This window comes from Panthera tigris, chromosome A1, assembly GCF_018350195.1.
Source record: "Panthera tigris isolate Pti1 chromosome A1, P.tigris_Pti1_mat1.1, whole genome shotgun sequence".
NCBI lineage: Eukaryota > Metazoa > Chordata > Mammalia > Carnivora > Felidae > Panthera > Panthera tigris.
The window spans coordinates 50,575,789-50,597,042 of NC_056660.1; the positions used below are offsets into that span (position 1 = coordinate 50,575,789).

The 21,254-nt window shown below is 41.6% G+C and overlaps 1 protein-coding gene and 1 long non-coding RNA gene across 2 annotated transcripts; one reads left to right on the plus strand and one right to left on the minus strand.

Annotated features, from left to right (window-relative positions):
- The first annotated feature begins 1,002 nt into the window (after window positions 1-1,002).
- On the plus strand, window positions 1,003-10,171 carry ACOD1 (aconitate decarboxylase 1). The gene is made up of 5 exons (XM_015543755.2): window positions 1,003-1,043; window positions 4,814-4,975; window positions 5,745-5,834; window positions 7,089-7,294; window positions 8,182-10,171. Exons 1-5 carry the CDS (start codon window positions 1,035-1,037, stop codon window positions 9,125-9,127), a joined length of 1,413 nt encoding a protein of 470 aa, XP_015399241.1. The 5' UTR covers window positions 1,003-1,034; the 3' UTR covers window positions 9,128-10,171.
- Window positions 10,172-14,985: 4,814 nt separating this feature from the next.
- On the minus strand, window positions 14,986-21,254 carry LOC122231024. The gene is made up of 3 exons (XR_006208133.1): window positions 21,219-21,254; window positions 16,854-17,054; window positions 14,986-15,196 (listed from the first exon to the last, which is right to left on the minus strand). It is a non-coding gene; the product is annotated as an uncharacterized LOC122231024 (long non-coding RNA).

A 21,254-nucleotide genomic window follows, 5' to 3' on the forward strand; every position in this document is an offset into this window, starting at 1 on the left:
GTGATTGATTAGAAGCAAAGAGGTCTGAACAAGCTGTCAGGCCAGCGTCTTTGGGCAATAATAGCAGGGAAGCAGGCGGTGTATCCTAAGCCAGGAGCCAGGCAGAGGACCAGGAATTGGAGACCTATATATGCAAAAATGCAGTGCAGGAGCAAACAAGTGAACAAGCTGGGGAAAAGTGTGATTAACTCCCAACGCCCTTCTAGGCTCTTAATCTCAAGCTGTCAGGAACTCAGGCTGGCACATCTATCCCTAGACCATGGTGTCCGACGGGGGTGAAATGGAAGGGGAAGATGAGTGACCTTAAACACTGTACATGCCATATTCTTTTGTTCTTAATTTTTTAAATGTTTATTTATTTTTGAGAGAGAGACAGAGACAGAGTGTGAGCAGAGAAGGGGCAGGGAGAGAGGGAGACAGAATTTGAAGCAGGCTCCAGGCTCTGAGCTGTCAGCACAAAGCCTGATGCAGGGCTTGAACCCACGAACCGTGAGCCATGACCTGAGCCGAAGTCGGTCTCTCGACCAACTGAGCCACTCAGGCGCCCCCATGCACGCCATATTCTACTTAACCAATCCACAGGGGACATTTGATTGTTTCTGATTTTTAATCTTATAAGCAAATCTGTGAATTATTTGTTGCTAAGTTTTTTTCTATACATCCATGCCTATTTCCTTAGGATAAATTTTTAGAAGTGAGAATACCTGGATAAAAGAGTGCAAATTTTTCTACTTTTGATGTATGACATCTAAGCACAAGATGCATTCAGTTCCCTGATATCTATGAGAAATCATTTGACCATTGTACATTACTTCCCAGCCTTGTCTAATTCTTCATCTCCAGTTGGGTTAAACAACTCATTGAGAGGAAGTGGAAGTAATCGTACTTGGGAGGTGTTGAAATCATGGAAACTTTAGCGTCAGAATGAAGTGAAAGAGAATGTGCTGGAAAGAATGAAGGGTATAAAGGGAGTCACCTAGCAAGTGAATTACTCCTCCAGTTCACTCCTGAGATAAGCTTCCTCTTTCAACACGATGCTCAAGGTATTGTTATATTTTATGTGCTTATTTAAATCGGTTTTCTAGCTTACCTCTCCTTTTCTCAATTTCCTTACAGCTTCCTGCTTCTTCTTCAAAAAATGGCATTTTAACATTTCTCATGCCTCTGAGCTATTTAATTAACTGCATCTTGTTTTTCATCAGTGTTTTACCAGTAAGAGACATGATTCTGTTGCATACAATTAGGAAGAAAACAAATCATTGTAAGTTCATTGAATTGTAACCTCCCAGTCTTGTCTATGTCCATTATGGCATGGCCAGATTGCCTTTGTAATGATCTGTTTACTGTCCTTAGTTGCCTGGAGAAGATAATCCTATTGTGGCAGGAATCGTAACATCTTGGTTTAGTATTCTAGAGAGTTTAGCACAGTGCCAGACACAGAGTAAGACGTCATGAAATATTTATAAAAGGGTTGCATGTTTTGTCTTAATATATACATTAATCATAGCATATTATTGAAAAGAAATGTAAATGTCATGAGAAAATCAGGAAGACCAAAAGAAGTATTTTAGAAATAGATGGACTACGGAGAGTGGGGCAGTTGCATGTTTATTTTCTCATGCTCCCTTCCTCAGGAGCCATTTCTTTGGCACACAGGGTGTTATTCAGAACTTGTCAGGGAATCCCCATGGGGCCCTACCCGCATAGGTCACCAGCACCATGGGAACATGCAAATGGATGCCACAGTCACCTTCCAGGTGCCATGTTGGAGCCCCAACAACAAATCCTCCCTAGGCATACAGCTTTCCCCATAAGGCACTCCCAGGTCAGATCTAACCCTGAAGAGGTAAACAACCAATCACCAAATGCCCTTAACTGTGGGAGCTGTGGGAGTGGAAAGAGACATAGAAAAAAAAGGTCATTTTGCTTAGAACAGGGGTCCAACCAGTTCTCAAAACTCCAAGTTTTCCTTGGTGGATCATCAAGCCAGGGCTTTTTCCTCCTTGCCTCCCTCTGCCCCTAAATATGTTTACCCAAATTTCTAGCAGCATGACAAAGTTATTGTTATTCTCCATCCTAATTAGAAACACCTGTGCCAGCACCCTCTCTCTCCCATTCATGTTCTCTCCTGCTCTCTCCCACCCCAGACTCCCTCACCTTTCTACCAGAGCTTCAGAGACATACAATGTAGTCCATCCTTTTGAAAAAGGCAGGGTTTCCTTGACTCGAGCATCTGAAGACTGAAAATATAGGACTAGCTGGTGGCCAGATTGAGGACTTGTAGCTGGGCACTGGATCCATCTCTGTACCTCCGTGCAGGCACTGTTCTTAGACACCCTGGATCTTCCAATTCAGAAACTCCTTACCCTATAGCTAATGTTTTAAAATGAGGTATCTGGGAGCACCTGGGTGGCTCAGTCTGTTGAGTGTCTGACTCTTGGTTTCAGCAGGTCGTGATCTCAGGGTTTGTGAGTTCGAGGCCTGTATCAGGCTCTGCGCTGACAGTGCAGAGCTTGCTTGGGATTCTCCCTCTCCCTCTGCTCCTTCCCCACTCGCTTGCTCTGTCTCTCTCTCAATATAAATAAACTTTAAAATAAATAAATAAATAAATAAATAAATAAATAAATAAACAAACTGACATATCTAATGCTCAGAGAGACCAAGGAGGTTGTACAATGATACAATACTCAGAGCAGAAAAGGGAAACCACCTGGCATTTACTAGGCAGTACTAAGCGCTAGGCATGTAGTGAAACACAATTGAAGAGTGGATGCTTTTAGCTATACGTAATAGATGTTCTCTTATGCAGATGTGTAGAAAACAAAATAATTGCCTACACATTGAAGAACTTGGTATTTAAAGGAATTGCAAAGTACTCTGCTGCTTATGAAATGCAAATAACCCTGCGGGTTTTTATTATCTGGTTTGTGGGTGGAAGCAGAATGGTCTTCTCCGCTAGGACCACAGGCACTTCATATTCAGCAAGTTCACAGTGAGCCCATTATCATTGTTCAGCTGCTCCTCTTCCTGTGCTCCCTCTCTTGGCAAATGGCACTGCCATATCCCCATCCCGAACCCGGGCTATTGCAGCAGTCTCTTACCTGCCCTTGTCTACCCCTTGACCCATTCTCTACATGACAGACTACATGAGAGAGCTTTGCAAAACACAGTTCTGATCACATCTACCTTTTTAAAGACAGCACTATGGCGCACCTTTGACGGGAAGTCTTCAGCATAGTGGAACCTCCCCAGCTTGGTCCAAGTCTGCGAATCCCTCTCACCTCCGCCCCTGCATGAAGCTCTGAAGCTGGGGTTGGCCCAAATCACTGCATCCTCTCATGCCTCCAAGCCCCGCCCATGCTGCACCTCTGCCTTTAACCTCCACCCTTGTCCCAGGCCCCTTCACCTGCTGACTCCCTTAAGTGTTCATAGCCAGCCCAGGTATCCATGCCTTCGGGTAATCTCCATCAACAAGAATGAATGGGAAGTCGTTCTCAAGTGTAATTTTAAATATCTTAGTGATCATATTTTTAAAAAGTAAAAAGAAGCTGATAAAATTACTTATAAAAATATATTTCAGGGGTGCCTGGGTGGCTCAGTCGGTTGAGCGTCCGACTTCAGCTCAGGTCATGATCTCACCGTCTGTGAGTTTGGGCCCCATGTCGGGCTCTGTGCTGACAGCTCAGAGCCTGGAACCTGCTTCGGATTCTGTGTCTCCCTCTCTCTCTGCCCCTCCCCCACTCACGCTCTGTTTCTCTGTCTCTGAAAAATGAATAAACCTTAAAAAATTTTTAATAAAAAAATATATTTCATTTACCAATATATCTTAAATATTATCATCTTAGCATGTAATGTTTTAAAATTATTAATGAGATGCTTTATATTCCTTTTTTCCTACTAAGTCTTCAAAATCCAGTGTTTATTTTACTCTCATGACACATCCCAGTTTGGACTAGCCACATTTCAAATGCTCAATAGCCAATGTGGAGAGTAGCTACCACGTTGGACATAATAGCACTAGAACATTTAAGAATCACCTAAAGATTTTAATGAAAACACAGAATCCTGTGCTATGCCTGCAAAGCTTCTGGTTCATCTGGGGGTAAGGGGTAGGATAATTCTGGAGGTCTGGAGTAGGGACTAGAATGTTCATTTTTAACAAGAACCCCAGGTGCTTCGAGGTTTGTTTTCCTCTTTAGGAAATGTGGCTTAATAATTACATGCTCAGTTTTGGAGTTAGACCCAGAGAAATTTGTGTCCAAACTCCACCACGTAAGAGCTGTGGAACTTAGTGATGTCACCTTTCCACATCTGGGTCTCTACACCTGCAAAGCGAGTGGTGCTCATAATACCTACCCAGAAACTCGTGGCATTCAATGGATACTGTATTTACAACAGGCAGGACGATGCCTGGCATGTATCTAATAATGGCAGCTCCTAGCTGAATGCACTGCCCCCCACTCAGGCATGCCCACTTTATGGATGAGATGTCCCTCCCATCCTCTCCTAACTCTGTGCTTCCCTCCTCCATAGCCTACCCACTCTGTGATCATCATCTGCATGTTAGTCTGTGTTCTCAGCTGGACTGAGGACGGAAACTGGATATTGTGCACTCCCACATCTCTTTGCCTCACACACCCAGTACAGGGGCTCAGTACTCATCATTCTTCAGGAACGGAACTTAAGTTGATCACCTGAGTTTCTCCTTATGGAGCGAAACTCTTCACATAATAGTACCTCAGGCTCTTGTACAGCAAGGAATGGGCAAATGCAAAGTGAGTACAGCACTGTTCTAACACTCTTCCCTTTAAAGTCTGTCACAGAAAGCTTTGCCAGAGTGATCCATGGCTTGACAGTGGAACACCTGACAGACCACGTCATTCAGAGAAGCAAGAGAATGATTCTGGATACTCTGGGTGTCGGCTTCCTGGGAACCAATACAGAAGTGTTTCACAAAGCCAGTGAATATAGTAAGGTAAGAAGCACAGTGTCTACTTGAGAGATAAAACCAAGTGTACACATATGCCTGCTCGTGAGTCATGCCCACCAACGTGCCCAGAGGTGTGTGCTCATGTGCTACTACTACTCTACTCTTCATTTTAGAGATATTACTTGGTGTGTATAGCATTGTTGTATATGGCTTTATGCTTTTCTATGCTCTATTTATCTGAGTTTTAATATTCATCCATACTTTTTACTAAGTTACTATCTAAAGACCAATCTTAAGACTAGTTTTAACACTAGCAATAACTTATTGTTATTATGACATAAAGCACTTTTTACCTGAGAGTCCTAGAAGCAATAACATCTACCCCAATAGTACCTACCATTCATTCGTGCAAAGACTTTAAGAGTCTCTTGGGAAAAAAGCTGGTTCGGCACACTGAGCAGAGAGTGGGTGCTTATGCGGTAGACGTAATACCCACTCTCCACAATTAGTCCACCTTCGCCAGTATTTACCCTCAAGGAATAAATAAGAGTAAATTCAGACTCCATCCGCTAGAGCACCTGTGGATCACAGTCTGGGATAGAGCAACAGCATCTCCTCTCCCTTCCATGGACAAAGTTGTGTATTCTTCTACAAGGAAGAGAGGAATCCAATGGTGAAGGCTGCCATCTAGCACGAAGTTTTCAAATAAGGACTCTTAAAGTCATGCCTCCACGATGAGGAATGGCTCTTAAAATGGTGACTTGGCATGCCGTGTTTCCACTCTGTCTTACTGATTGATATTCCTTTCTTTCAGATCTACAGTTCCAATGTGGCCAGCACTGTTTGGGGTCAGCCAGACTTAAGGCTCCCGCCGACATATGCTGCTTTTGTGAACGGTGTGGCTGTAAGGAGGTTTACATCTTTTCTAATTTTAGGCAATCATAATAATTTCAGAGCCAGGAAATATCTCAGAAATTGCTCAGTTTCCATATTTCACTGATAAGTCATTGAGGTTCAGAGAGATAAAGTGGTCGGCCCTCTTTTCTATGTAGTTATTGATGCTTTACACTGAACTGACGCTTTTCAAACACATTGTGAAATAGAGGAAATCAGTTGGAGGATTTAGATAAAAATACCCTTATGGTATCTAACTTTGAACATCTATAGCAAAAAATATAAAACCCGCTATCCAGACTCAATTCCTTTTGTTGTGGCCACTACCAGTTCTTATTCAGTAACCAGCTTTTCATCCATCCTTTCATTCAACAGATATTTACTGAGAAAGAAACAGTGGCCATATGGTGTCTATATTTTCTGAAGCAAAAATCAGCACTTTTCATCTGACAGTGTTTATGCTTTGTCTGTGTGTCAGCAGCAGTCTGTATCTATATACAAGATATAATTTAGACACGAATGTGTTGGGATGTCTGAGATAGTTTTATGTTTTGTGGGACAGTAGTTCAGAATACTGAAAGGCAAACGCAATAGTGTATCTCAGAGTAAATGTCCAGCAAGCAGTGTCCAGATCAGCCACATCCAAGAGACATGGAAATCGATTTTTAAGTGAACTTCTGGCTATTACTATTTCATATCAGGGATAAGCAAATGGCTAGGATGAAGAGGAATAAAACCTCATAGCAGAAAATAATGATTTTAAAATATAACTTAGTAGTTAATCTGGGTTTGAGAGTTCTTGCAACTTCCTTGTAACTTTGAAATTATTTCATAACAAAAAGGTACAAAAATATATGGCCTGATATGGAATAAATGGCATTAAACTTTCAGTGCAACTTGTCTGGAGGGTGGGGAAGGAAGAGAGGAACAGCCGCCTAACTTCACAGCTTTGTTTTTAAGCACTCTTTTCAGGTGCTGTGGCAGAGAGCTCTGGCTACCTGGGTAAGAGCCAAGCTCACTGGGGCTCTCTAGCTGCTCCCTAAAGTCCTGCCTGCTCTAAGCAGAGGACAGCACATCCAGTACCCCGCCATATGATTAAGAATTACAGCCGGTCTACAGGTTTTATTTTCAGATAATCAGAGCTAAAAATCTCATATCAAATAGAGTTATTACTAAATTAAACCCTTACTGGTCCAAAAGCCATTGCATTCAGGTAAATCTAATTTGGTTTTTGGTTGTTGTTTGTGTGTGTATGTTTACATAGATTCACTCAATGGATTTTGATGATACATGGCATCCTGCCACCCACCCTTCTGGAGCGGTCCTTCCTGTCCTGCTGGCTTTATCAGAAGCTCTGCCTCCAAGTCCAAAGTGTTCTGGCCTTGATCTGCTCTTAGCTTTCAATGTTGGGATTGAAGTGCAAGGCCAATTACTGCGTTTCTCCAAGGAAGCCAATGACATACCAAAGAGGTAGGGAGAGAATCTGCCCCATCCAGAGGTAGATGCATTCCCCCTTGACTTGTCCACTGTTCTCTCTGTAGAGCTTTCTCACATAGAGGTGAGTTAGATCAGCTGAAGATATTAACATTAGTGCTGAGAGCTAAGTCAATTCTCCAGCCACACAGCAAACCATATATCCACATACTAAGGTATGACCCCAGAAGAAATAATGAAAAATCCCATTTGGGTTTAGAGAATCAACTAACCACAACCATAAATAAATTGGGGCCTCTCGTCCTAGGGCGATTCACGTCATTTTGACACCCAAGGTACTCTGAATATTCCTAATCTCATCTCAGAGCAGAATCTACTTTGATATTGGCTGAGGTCCTTCAGATTGAGAATATTCAGAAGATCCTGAACCTGACTGTTCAACCCATAGAGCAAAAATAGTCACATGCTGGCTATGTCATGTGATTCAATCTTATATTTATTTTTCCACTTGATCCAGCCTGCTAGCAGAGGAGTAGATTGGAATACTGGGCAAATTTTCAATGTCTGCAAGGCCCTGCATTTTTATAGCTACTTACATGGGATTTCAGCAAGCAACAACTTTTGCCTTTCTGGCAATAACTATAAAGAATTTATTGTGTCAGGCACTGATGGAAACATGTGAATTCATTCAAAACTCACAAAACCCTATGAGACAGATATTATTGTCACCATGTTATGTAAGAGGAAACAGGTACAGACAAGTTGAATAACTTTCCCAAGATCACACAGCCAGTACGTGGTAGAGCTGAGATTTGAACCCAGGCAGCAGGGCTCCATTGTCTACATTCCCGACTATCATACCATACTGCCTCCTACTGACTGAGGTCTGTAAATCTCCAACTCTTTGCTTTTTTGCTTTCCAGATTCCATCCACCCTCAGTGGTAGGAACCTTGGGTAGTGCTGCTGCTACATCCAAGTTTTTGGGGCTCAGCATGACAAAGTGCCGAGAGGCCCTGGCTATTGCTGTTTCTCATGCCGGGGCACCCATAGCAAACGCTGCCACTCAGACCAAGCCTCTTCATATCGGCAATGCTGCCAGGCATGGGATGGAAGCCGCTTTTCTGGCAATGCTGGGTCTCCAAGGAAACAGACAAATCTTGGACATGCAGACAGGGTTTGGGGCCTTCTATGCCAACTATTCCCCAAAAGTTCTTCCAAACCTAGATTCCCACGCTTGGCTGCTGGACCAGCAGGATGTGGCCTTCAAGCGGTTCCCTGCACATTTGGCCACCCACTGGGTGGCAGACGCAGCTGCATCTGTGAGAAAGCACCTTGTAACAGACAGAGCCCTGCTTCCCATTGACCGCATTGCAAGAATTGTGCTCAGAATTCCAGATGTGCAGTATGTAAACAGGCCCTTCCCAGACTCGGAGCATGAGGCTCGTCATTCCTTCCAGTTTGTGGCCTGTGCCACACTGCTTGATGGCGGCATCACTGTCCCATCATTCCACAAATGCCAGATCAACAGGCCACAGGTGAGGGAGTTGCTCAGTAAGGTGGAGCTGGAGCACCCTCAAGACAACCTGCCAAGCTTCAACACACTATATTGTGAGATAAGTGTCACTCTCAATGATGGAGCCACCTTCACAGAGCGCTCTGATACCTTCTATGGCCATTGGAGGAAGCCATTGAGCCAGGAGGACCTACGGGAGAAGTTCAGAGCCAATGCTTCCAACGTGCTGTCCTGTGATACAGTAGAAAGACTTACAGAGATAGTAGAGAATCTAGAAGACCTAGAAGACTGTTCTGTCCTAACCACTCTTCTGAAAGGACCATCTTCACCGGAGATGGTTTCAAAATCCATCTAGCATCTAATAATTTCATCAGACAGTTTCTCCTGAGGCTTACCAACATCTAAGTGACTTTATATTGGGGAAAAATCAGTGATTTGCTTTATAGAGCAAGGGTTTACTATCGCTCTGCCCAGGAACAAATGAAGCAAGGTGGAGAGAGTCCAGAAACAGAATTGGATGTTTATGGAAGGAGTCTTTTCCTATAAATTCTGCAAGACAGTTCCAATTACCTGAAGAAAAATAATAAATATGCAAGAAACACAGAGAAATTGATTTTATAAGTATTCATAAGGCTGAAATTCAAGTCACCTCTGATTTGCTTGTAAGGTTAATCTTTACAGAGGAGTTCTTTATGAACTTCATGAACCTTAAGATGTGGGAGGAATTTGAACCTACATGTAAGTTTGCTGACAGTCGACAAGGGCTCTGGCCTATTGTGCCACCAACATGTTTCTTGGACCATGGTTTTTTACAAGCCCCCCACAGTAGAGGGGGTGCTACTGGGTTTAAATATAAGGAATTAGTGGGTACAAATCCTGCCCCTACAACTTACTAGATATGACCCTAAGCGTGTTACTGGGTAGCCCTCTGCCTCAGTTTAAAGCAGAAATAAAAAGCGGTATAAAAAGTAAAACAGTTTGGCTCTGGAAGCCATGCTGCTAACCACTACAATATACTGCGTTTTGTTACAAAAAAATTTTTGAGAAAAATATGGACGAAGAGTTTGACATGTAATAAAGAACGACAGCAAAAAATATGTGGGTAATTAAATAACTATTGACTTTGTAAAATAATAAAAATGTCTTATGGGGTTAAAAATTGCAACTTTAGCAATACATATAAGCAGGGAGTTACTATAATTAATGTGCTCTAAATTCCTTATGTCATTCAAGAGAAGGGCAAAGCTATTAACTGTAGACTTTGATCTGTAAGTATGCATGTTGACATTTCCAGGGTAACCATTATAAGACAACAGTAGAATATACCACTTCCAGGTTAACAGAGAGAGAAATATGGAATTAGGAAAAAGAAAATAAACCAAAGGAAGGCAAGAAAGGAGGAGAAAAGAAATATAAGAAAGGTAGAACATATAGAATATAAAATGATAGGAAAAAATCCAAATATATCTGTAATTACAAGAAGAATAAATGGACTAAATAGTTCAGTTAAAAAATACAGATACTATGTATACGTAAAAAACAATCTTTAACAAGTTTATTAGCATCTAATTTACAAACCATTAACTCATCTATCTTTTGTCCAATTCAATGAGTTTTAGTAAATTTATAGAGTTGTACAAACATCATCACCATCCAGTTTTGGAGAACTTCTCTTCATTTTTTTAAAAGATTTTATTTTTATGTTTTAAAAATTTATTTTTAAGTAATCTTAGGTAATCAAACCCATAACTCTGAGATCAAGAGTCACGTGCTCTACCGACTAAGTGAGCCAGGAGCCCCGGGAGTACTTCTATCATGCCAAAAACAGAGAAACAAATAAAACCCTCATGCTGGTCTGCAATCAATCCCTATTCCCACCTCCAGCCTTAGCAACCAATGATCCATTTTCTATCTCTATGGTTGTGTCTCCTTCAGACATTTCATATAAATGGAATCATACAATATGTGGTCTTATGTGTCCAGTGTCTTTCACTTAGCATAATGGTTTTAGATTTTGCCATATATGTATCGATACTTTATTCTCTTTCACTGCTGAGTAGCATTCTGTTGTATGGATATACTACATTTATTTACCCATCCAGGAGTTGATGGACAGCATATTGTTTCCATTTTGGGTCTACTACGAATAACGTTTCTATGAATGTTCACATGCATGTCTTGGTGTGGACATATCTTTCCATTCCTGTTAGGTAGATACTTGCGAGTGGGGAATGCTGGGTCATTTAGGAAGTACATGTTTAACTTTAGAAAAAACTGTTCTTCAAAGCAGCTCTATCACATTACATTTCCATCAGTAATGTGTGTGGGTTCCAGTTTCTCCAAATCCTCACCAACTCTTGGAATTGTCAGTCTTTTTTATTTTATCCTGTGTAGTGAGTACATAATGGTATGTTGTGGCCTTAGTCTGCATTTTCCAAATGACTAACTCTTGCCTATTTTTGACAATTATTTTAATTAAGTTGTCTTCTTATCATTCAATTGTAGGAATTCTTTATATATCCTGAGTATAAGTTCTTTATAGATATACGTTTTACAGATATTTTCTCCCAGTCTGTGGTTTGTCTTTTCATGTTTTTAATGGTCTCTTTTAAAGAAAAAAAGTTTTAAATTTTGGTCAACTCCATTTTATCATTTTAAAAAATTTTACTAAAAAAATATAGAAAATAAAAAAAAATTGTTATTGTTCCTGCTTTTGGTGTCATCAGGAGTCGTTTCTTAAAAAATCCAGGGGCGCCTGGCTGGCTCAATCGGTTAGCAGCTGACTTCAGCTCAGGTCATGAACTCGTGGTTCGTGAGTTCAAGCCCCGCGTTGGACTCCGACTGCTGAGCTGGGCTGCTGACAGCTCAGAAGCCTGGAGTCTGATTCAGATTCTGTGTCTCCCTCTCTCTCTGCCCCTCCCCCACTCACACTCTGTCTCTCTGTCTCTGTCTCTGTCTAAAAATAAATAAACATTAAAAAATAATAACAAAATTAAAAAACCAGTTATATAAGTTATTTAAGACTCGTCAGGATGCAGAAAAGTTCAAAGTAAAAAAGTCGGGGAAATATCGATGGAACACTAACAAAAGCAAGCTGGAATAAATAAATGTTAATATTAAACAAAATAGAACTCAAGAAAAAAGCAGTCAGTTAAGCATCCAACTCTTGGTTTTGGTTCAGGTCATGATCTCGTGGTTTCATGAGTTTGAGCCCCACATCAGGCTCTGCACAGGCAGCACAGAACCTGCTTGGGATTCTCTCTCTCTCCCTCTCTCTCTGCCCCTTCTCCACTGGTGCTGTCTCTCTCTCTCAAAATAAATAAACTTAAAACGATAAATAAAGAAAAGAAAATATAATATAAAATAAATTAAATTAAATTAAATTAAATTAAAATCTCACAAGAACATTTATGGGGCGCCTGGGTGGCTCAGTCAGTTAAGCGACCGACTTTGGCTCAGGTAATGATCTCACAGTTTGTGGGTTCGAGCCCTGCATTGTGCTCACTGCTGTCAGTTCAGAGCTTGCTTTGGATCCTCTGTTCCCCCCTCTCTCTGCATACCCCCACTCTCACATGCTCTATCTCTCTCTCTCAAAAATAAACATTTAAGAAAATTAAAAATAAAAATCTCACAGAACATTTACAAAAAAGGACCATATACTGAGCCATAAAGCAAGTCTTAACAACTTTTTAAAGGACTGGAAGATATAGATCATTTTCTCTAATCACAATGAAATTTAAGTTCCATATTAAAAAAAAAAAGATTAGACAAGACTGAAATGTTTAGAAATAAAAATTCCTTGAAATAACTTGGGTCACAGAAGAAATGATCACAAAAATTATAAAACATCTAGAACCTACCAATAACAAAACCGCATATATCAAAATTTGTAGGCTATACCTAAAACAGTACTTATAAGTGTGTAAATTTTCTATGGCTGGCTCTGTATCATTTGGATTATGCTGTTCCATAGGACATATCCTGTAACTATAATTAATTTGTCTGAACATGGTAAATAAAACAGGAGATCAAAGTCGTGGTTTCTACTGTGGTCTTCAGATAAAATTTAATTATCCTGTCTTTATACACCAGAAATTTCTAGGGGCAAGATCTAAGGGCTAGTAATAATATCCTCAGATAATCCCTGTTAAAAACAAGACAATAGGCCCCAAGTGGAGTCCTTATGCTAAGTCCCACATCAGTAAAATGAGATATACTTACAGTTTCAGCATTCCCAGAAATGGAATCATATCAAACAGGTCATTCAGAAATTGCCAGATCAGCACCAGTTAGCCAATATGCCTAACAGACCCCCGCCATCCCCCAAAGAAAAGTAACCTTGCAATAACCTATTTTGTCTCATATAACTTCCTTGTTCCTGCTCCCTTCTACCTATAAAAGTCTCTCATCTTATACAGCTCCTTGGAGCTCCTTTCTATCTGCTAGGCTCTATGCTGTAGGATTCAAATCAATTTTTGCTCAAATAAATTCTTAAAAAAATTAATAGGCTTCAGTTTATCTTTACACACCCTTGATGGATGTTTCAGACAAAAAGCAGGGGTTGGGGAAGAAGATCTCTCCTGAGGGGACCACAGCACTCAAGGTGACCTTGATATTGGTTATTATGCACACCGAGTTAACTGAAGGCAGGAGAAAATATGAGGGAATGCGGGTCTGTAAAGAGAGCATAAGGGTCCTCTTCACTGGCAGCCCTGTGCACCATCCGCCCCCACCATACCACATACAAAAAAATAGACGGTTCCTTTCTAGGAGAGTCAAAAGCTAGGGTATTTTTTTAGCCAGAGTGCTGGTAGAGAGCTTTTGAGGGAATGGGAGAGTAAAGCCGAGCCTCTTGTCTCTTCTGTCCATGAGGCTGGAGAACAAGGACAGCCTGTGAGTCTCCTCACCCTGAGAAAGGCCAAGGTGGGGGCCTGGACTGCTCTGATCTGCTATCTAGGCAGTGTGGCAAATGCTGGCTTTTCCCCTTCCATTCCCTTCGGGGTGGCAGCAAAGCATCCTGCTTAGTCTTTTGTGTTATAGGCTCTGTATCCAGGCAAATAAGTCCTCTACGTGGATCAGGCCAGACAACATGGGAGGAAGCCCACTCAAGACTGGGACAAAGGCCCCAGCTCAGAAAGGGGTTCATTCCAGCACCCTGTGTTTCTGCATCCTCAGCACACATTCGAGGCCTTGAGTCAAACTTCCTGTCACCAGACACACCTGAGGAGCCCTGGTGCTGGCTAGTATATATGTTTTGGGGATCCCAAGACCACACACACACTCAGGGATCACCAGAGGAACTTCGGGAACTCAGCAAAGAGTTGCACTCTGGTTAAGGGTTATACAGTGCAAGATTACGTGACAGGGTCAACTGGAGAAAAAGACACTCGCAGAGTCTGGAGGTTTGTGATGCCCCCTCCCACCAGCGAGGAGACACGTGAGTGTGTTCCTCTCTCCAGGAGTGAAAAATTCACTGAAGTCTGTACACTGTGTCTGCCCTGGGAAGAGACTCTGCACCCAAGGCTTTTAATAGTGTCTGGTCACGTAGGTCCCCTCCACCCAGCAACGATCATAATCGCAAACTCCAAGAAGGCGAGAACAGCGATGTCTGCACAGCCTAGGCCAAGCGAACCAGTTTTATGAGTCAGAGAGTGTGTATGTGCCAAGCTCCCAGACGCCAGCTGAGACAAACCTCCTGAATAAGGCTTGATAAAGGCAGCAGCTTGTGGCCTCTTATGGTCTCCTTTCTGCACAACTTTTCCCAGACTAAAATGCCTTTCTTTCCTATTTGTGTGGCTTTGTGGGGGACAGACACATGACACCGACCAACTGGACTTTGCCTCCACCCCAGGAATTGTCTCTGCGCTGTAGCACTTGAGCTGTGTGTTCCATCACAGTATTAACTAAAACCGGTATCCCTGGGGCTTAAAGCTGTCACAGACCAAAGAGCTGTCGTGATTTTAACCCAGGCACCGAAAACGAAAATGTGACTTCAAAGAGAAATTTTATATATTATGTTTTATAACAACTTTACTTGCAACCCTTTATCTAAAAAAGTTATCAGATAAGTCTCTTCCGACCCCACCTTAAGGTCTGTAATGGCTCATGGAGGGAATCTCTTTGGAGAAGCTGAGTAGCTGGTGGGCATTCATTACCAACAAATTCATATCAAGGGCCTAATATAACAGAGGATGTTCTCAGTGCAGGTGATAAAGCAGTCAACAGAATATTCAAGAACCTTTTACAATCATGAGCTTATAATCCAGTATGAGTAGAGAGACCAGCAAAACAAGTACCTAGGACAAGGAAAGTGCTCCATACCTATTCCAGCCTGGCTGTGCTTCCTTCATGCTTCCCTGGAGCGAATGTGAACCTTCCTTCAGTGGACTTCATAGTTTCCAGCTCTTCTGGGCCGGAGCATGACCTGTGACATTAAAAGATTTGTGGCACTGTAGAAATGCAGCTTCCTTGTCAATTCTGGAAGGACTTCCCTGAAGAGAGCAAAGCTACAGGGAACCGAAGACGGGGGGTGGGGGGCGATGTGCAAAGCCACAATAAGATACCCCACTTTCCCTACAGCAGAGGTGTGCCCCTGTACACACACACATGTTGTGTCTTCCTATCATACGAAATCTACCAGCAGTGTTGCAGATTTTTATCACTCGGTGAAATTGTTTCATTTTCCCTCTCTTCTCCTATCCCATATTAAAAAACAACAAAAAAACCCCACACAAAACAGTATAGTGGTAGTTTACAGCAAGTGATCGTTGAAAAGATCCAAAACAGAGGAGTGTTGCACAGGCTACTCTGGTTCCTGCTAAAGCCTGGGTGCCCAGCGACTGACAGCTGAACACTAAACATGTCAAAAGAATGTATGATACACAGTAACTTTAAGAAGGGTCCTGGCTTTATCTGAATCGTAAAGAACAGAATACCTTCACAGAAATCGTGAAGATTAGTCATCTAGTTCAGTTGTAAATGCAGAAATCAACATTCAGAGGTGAGCATCTCACTTAAATTCTCCCTGCTTTCTGTTGCAGTTACCATTAAAAATAATCCAACCACCCCAGCTACAGCTGGTGTCCGTACAGGAACCAAACTGGAGGTTCAGGAAAAAGCCTTTGGAACAGCCCAACGCCCATCTGTTTGAAACACGGCATGAGAGTGTTGTTTCCGACTTTAAAAAACGAAAGACAGAAATGAAAGCGTGCTTGTTTAGAAACCATGTATCTCTGAATGATTCAGTGATGGTTATTTAATCTTTGAGCCAAGATCACATTGAAAGGTCCTATCAGTAAGTGACAAAGTGTGTACTTCATTTGGCTGGAGCTGAATATTTTCACGTGAACAATTTCTTCTAATTATTATAAGTAAAACATCACTTTTCAAATCCACTATAAAACATTATAAAATAGCCATTCTTCCTATTCCTTCAAAAAGCTCGTGCAGAGGGGCCGCACCTGTGCGGCTCGGACACCCCCGCCCCCCACAGCCGTGTTTGCATCTAGGCTTCTGTGCGGCCGTGGCTCCAGCAGCATCACCGAACCTATCAGAAGAGGGGACAACGGAGTGGAGGAAAATGCTTCTTCGGCAACAGACAGCAGGACTGTGAAGAGAGTTACAATGATTAGCTTGCACTGGCCTCTCAAATGCTGCAGTATGTGGAACAAAAGCCCACAGGCACTCTGCACATAAAGTATCTGTTCTGACACGTGGCTTCATTTAAATATTCCCTTCGTAAGAGAAATGAAGGCTGTATGTACTAGGATCAATAGGAAATAATAAAGCAAGTATAATTTGATCCATACAGCTGAATGATATCCCACAAGAGAATTGCTGCATTGAAATTTGCTTCTTACAGAGAAAGCCAATATATGTTGAAAGAATATTTTCCCTATGATTCAAAGCCATCTGGTGTCATCACCTTAAATCACTGTCCCTTACCATGTCCGCCCCCCCACCCCGCCCTAATGCCAATCACCAAATATGGCAACCCCACAATGAAAGATGATTTGTTAAGTAGTCACATTTATATTCATCTGGAGGAAGGAAAATAGGAAAGCACTGTAGAGCCTGCTTACCCGGCAGTAAGCTTTTCATCCTTTTCTCCCCTTCCATCCACACTGAATAGTGTGACCCACTGCGACTTCACAAGCAGGAAGGTTGTAGCTGCCAGCACACTGGAAATGAAGCACCCGCTGATAGGCATCTTGGCACAGCGGAGGGCTGAAAGAGTCCTTTACAGAACTGTTGACAGGGCAGTTCTGGGCCACCCCAACCACCTACAAAGACAAGGAACCCAGGATTATTTGAGGCAGCTGACAAGAAGAACCTATGAACAATTAATTCTTTTTTTTAATAATTTTTATTCATTTATTTTTAATATTATTTTTAATTTTTTTAATTTATATCCAAATTAGTTAGCATATAGTGCAACAATGATTTCAGGACTAGATTCCTTACTGCCCCTTACCCAGTTAGCCCATCCCCCTCCCACAACCCTCCAGTAACCCTCAGTTTGTTCTCCATATTTATGAGTCTCTTCTGTTTTGTCCCCCTCCCTGTTTTTATATTATTTTTGTTTTCCTTCCCTTGTGTTCATCTGTTTTGTCTCTTAAAGTCCTCATATAAGTGAAGTCATGTGATTTCTCTCTTTCTCTGACCGACTAATTTCACTTAGCATAATACCCTCCAGTTCCATCCACGTAGTTGAAAATGGCAAGATTTCATTCTTTTTGATTGCCGAGTAATACTCCATTGTATATATATACCACTTCTTCTTTATTCATTCATCCATCGAGGGACAGTTGGGGTCTTTCCATACTTTGGCTATTGTTGATAGTGCTGCTATAAATGGGGGTGCATGTGTCCCTTCGAAACAGCACACCTGTATCCCGTGGATAAATGCCTAGTAGTGCAATTGCTGGGTTGTACGGTAGTTCTATGAACAATTAATTCTTAAGCAAAGAATTAAGGTATATGAGAGCAATAACACGTTATTAGAAAGGAAAAATAGCATTTCTTTAAGACTCTGGGGTTGACAATGACTCTAGTTAATTCATTAACTTCATTTTACAAAGTCAGAGCAGCAACCTCTATTTGTCAAAGTTGTTCAGAGATCATTTTGACTTTTATTTTTTTAAGTTTACTTATTTATTCTGAGAGTGAGAGAAAAAAGAGAGAGCATGCATGTGCATAAGCAGGGGAGAGAGAGAATACCAAGCAGGCTCCAAGATCAGCACAGAGCCTAATCCCACGAACCGTGAGATCATGACCAGAGCCAAAATCAGAGTCAGATGCTCAACCAAGCGAGCCACCCAGGCGCCCCTCAGAGACCCTTTTGTAAAGAGCTGGTGCCAAATGCTAAAACACCAACCCAATTATTAGGGAGTTTACATGGCTTCAATGTAGCCCTGTAGCAAATGGATTTTACAGATATAGAGGGTTTATATTAACCAAATAATAAGCACCATTTTGCATCAACAGTAAAATTCTGAAGACACAAGCTGGGTACCCATGTTGATAATAATTTTTGCTAAATACTTCAAGTGTGGTACAAATAGAACTATGTATTTTTAAAAAGCATTGGGGTAATTTCATTTCTCCTAAAAACAAAATGCATCTTCACGTGTTAGAATAAAATACTTTTTTTTCAAATCACAGTAATTTTTAAAAATTGATTTACAAGTAACACCATTTTAGATGTGAAAATACTAATTTTAACATCAGAATTCAAGGGCAATAATCTTTACAAACTGTCTCAGGGCATGCCTATTGGCAGTGAAAGAAAAAAGAATACAACTAAAAGACACCAGCAACTCAAATAAAATTATCTCCTTTACTGCCCTCACCCTGCATTTGGTAAATAGATATTTTAATTTATGTTATATATATAGTATGTAGAAAGTCTTCAAAGATAGTGCCCTAATATGCACGCCTCCTGGTACTCGTGCCTTTTGGTACTCTCCTTTCTTTGAACCTAGTCTCCCTTTTGATCAACAGAATGTGGCATAAGTGATTCTGAGGGACATCTGTGGCTAGAGCAGAAGAGGAAAGCCTGGGTCTCTTGGAATGCTTTCTCTGGGGGATGCCAGTTTGCATGTGAGAAGCTCAGACACCCCAAGGTCTGTAAGTTACAAAGAAGCCCAACATTGCCACATGGAATGGCCAGATGGCTGCACAGCCAACCAATCCCGACTCAGGTATCAGACTGGAGCCTGATTGAATCTTCAGATGTCTGCAGCTCCAGCCACCATGCAGCTGCAGGAGAGGCCTCAAGCAAAGCTCAAGCTAAGCCTAGTCAACCAACAGAACCAGGAAAGATAATAAATTATTAAGACACTAAATTTTAGTGGTAATTGTCATATAGCAACAGATATCTGGAATACTTTATATGTAAAATAGCAGTAAGCAACCTGCTCAGATAAATATGTATAAGCATCCACAAGTGGCACACTTTTGTTTTTTTACATTTATCTATTTTTGAGAGACAGAGAGAGACAGAGCACAAGTGGGGGAGGGGCAGAGAGAAAATGAGACGCAGAATCCCAAGCAGGCTCCAGGCTTTGAGCTGTCAGCACAGAGCCTGACGCGGGGCTCAAACTCACAAACTACAAGATCATGACCTGAGCCAAAGTTGGATGCTTAACCAAATGAGCCACCCAGGTGCCCCCCCACTTTTTTTTAATGTTATTTATGTTTGAGAGAGAGAGAGAATGAGCAGAGGAGGCACAGAGAGAGGGAGACACAGAATCTGAAGCAGGCTCTAGGCGCTGTGCTGTCAGCACAGAGCACAGCGCAGGGCTTGAACTCACGAACTGTGAGGTCATGACCTGAGCTGAAATGGGACACTTAACTGAATGAGCCACCCAGGTTTCCCAGCACACTTCTTACCTAAAACGATGATTTCCGATTCTCACTGTGGGACATCTCCTAACTGCCTCCATAGATTTCAACAATATTGTGAATGTTTAAAATACTCTTAAAATAGGGTCACCTGGGTGGCTGAGTCAGTGAAGTGTCTGACTCTTGATTTCGGCTCAGGTCATGATCTCACGGTTTGGGTGATGGAGCCCTGCATCACGCTCTGCAATGGCAGTGTGGAGCCTGCTTGGGATTCTCTCTCTCCCTCTCTCTCTGCCCCACTCCCATGTGTGCATGTGTGCATGCTCTCTCTCAAAATAAATAAATAAACATTAAAAAAACCCAAAATAATCTTAAAATAAAACTGATTGTTAGTGTTTAAACAAACTAAACCAACTTGGGACGCCTGGGTGGCTCAGTTGGTTGAACATCAGACTCTTGATTTCCTGGCTCAGGTCATGATCTCACGGTTCGTGAGTTTGAGCCCCACGTTGCTCTCTGCGCCAACAGTGAGGAGCCTGCTTGGGATTCTCTCTTTCCCTCTCTCTCTCTGCCCCTCCCCTGCTCTCTCCCTCTTTCAAAATAAATAAAATATATACATATATATATATATATACACACACACACACACACACATGTACATGTATACATGTATATATATATATGTATACGTACATATATACATATATGTATATATGTATACATATATGTATATATGTATATATGTATATATGTATCATATATATATAATTAAACTAAAACTGGTTAGTTTGAAAAATAAATATATAACATTCAATTCCTTATGAGGGGATTAAATAAAGGGAAATAAAAAATACTTAAGACAATTATACTTGTAAGTCAATCATTTATTTTAAAAGGTAGGTATACATCCATATGTACAGGCATGTAGATAGGCAGGTCACCTATCTATAAAATGATCACTGTGCTGAAAAGGTCTAGAAACAGGCAACCCTCCACTGTGATTTCCAGAGTCTTGAGGCCTCAATATGTGGGCTGCATGCCACATGCCACCTGTCACCTGAGAGCTGAATAAGAATCTGCACTGTAACAAGATCTCCAGGTGAATCACCTACCAATTAAACTTAGAGATATGCCGTTTTAGTGCAGTGGATCCCAAATTTGTCTGCATATGAGAATCATCTAGGAACCTTAAAACTTCCAAAATTTTGGGGGGACACAGGCATTGGTGGTTTTAAAGCCTACCATGTGACTCCAGGTACAGCCAAGTCTGGGAACCACTGGTCATTCTTGATAGAGCACTGGTTCTCAATCTTTGCTACACAGTGGAAGAACCTGTAAAGCATCAAAAAGCACTGACATCTGTTTCCACCCCCAGAAAGTCTGATGTAACTGGTCTGAGATGTGACCCAGGCACTGAGACTGTTTAAAGGCTTTCCAAGTGACTTTCATGTGCAGCAAAGTTTGAGAACCATGACCTACCTCCTGGCACAGAGGCTTAAAATGGCAGCTGAATCTGTGCAGCTTTTGCTGGAAGAGGGTTTAAAGTCAGTGAACATTAATTAAAATGAACAGTTGGCCTCAACAGCTTTCAGCTAACTCACCGGTGTAATGGCAGCTTCAAGCTTGCTGGAGTTCAG

What these genes read in the sequence shown, in the direction of transcription:
- ACOD1 (XM_015543755.2), top strand. An exon ending in CTTTTGTGAACGGTGTGGCT is followed by an intron (nt 5,835 to 7,088) that starts GTAAGGAGGTTT and finishes ATGTTTACATAG; the next exon opens with ATTCACTCAATGGATTTTGA. An exon ending in GCCAATGACATACCAAAGAG is followed by an intron (nt 7,295 to 8,181) that starts GTAGGGAGAGAA and finishes TTTGCTTTCCAG; the next exon opens with ATTCCATCCACCCTCAGTGG.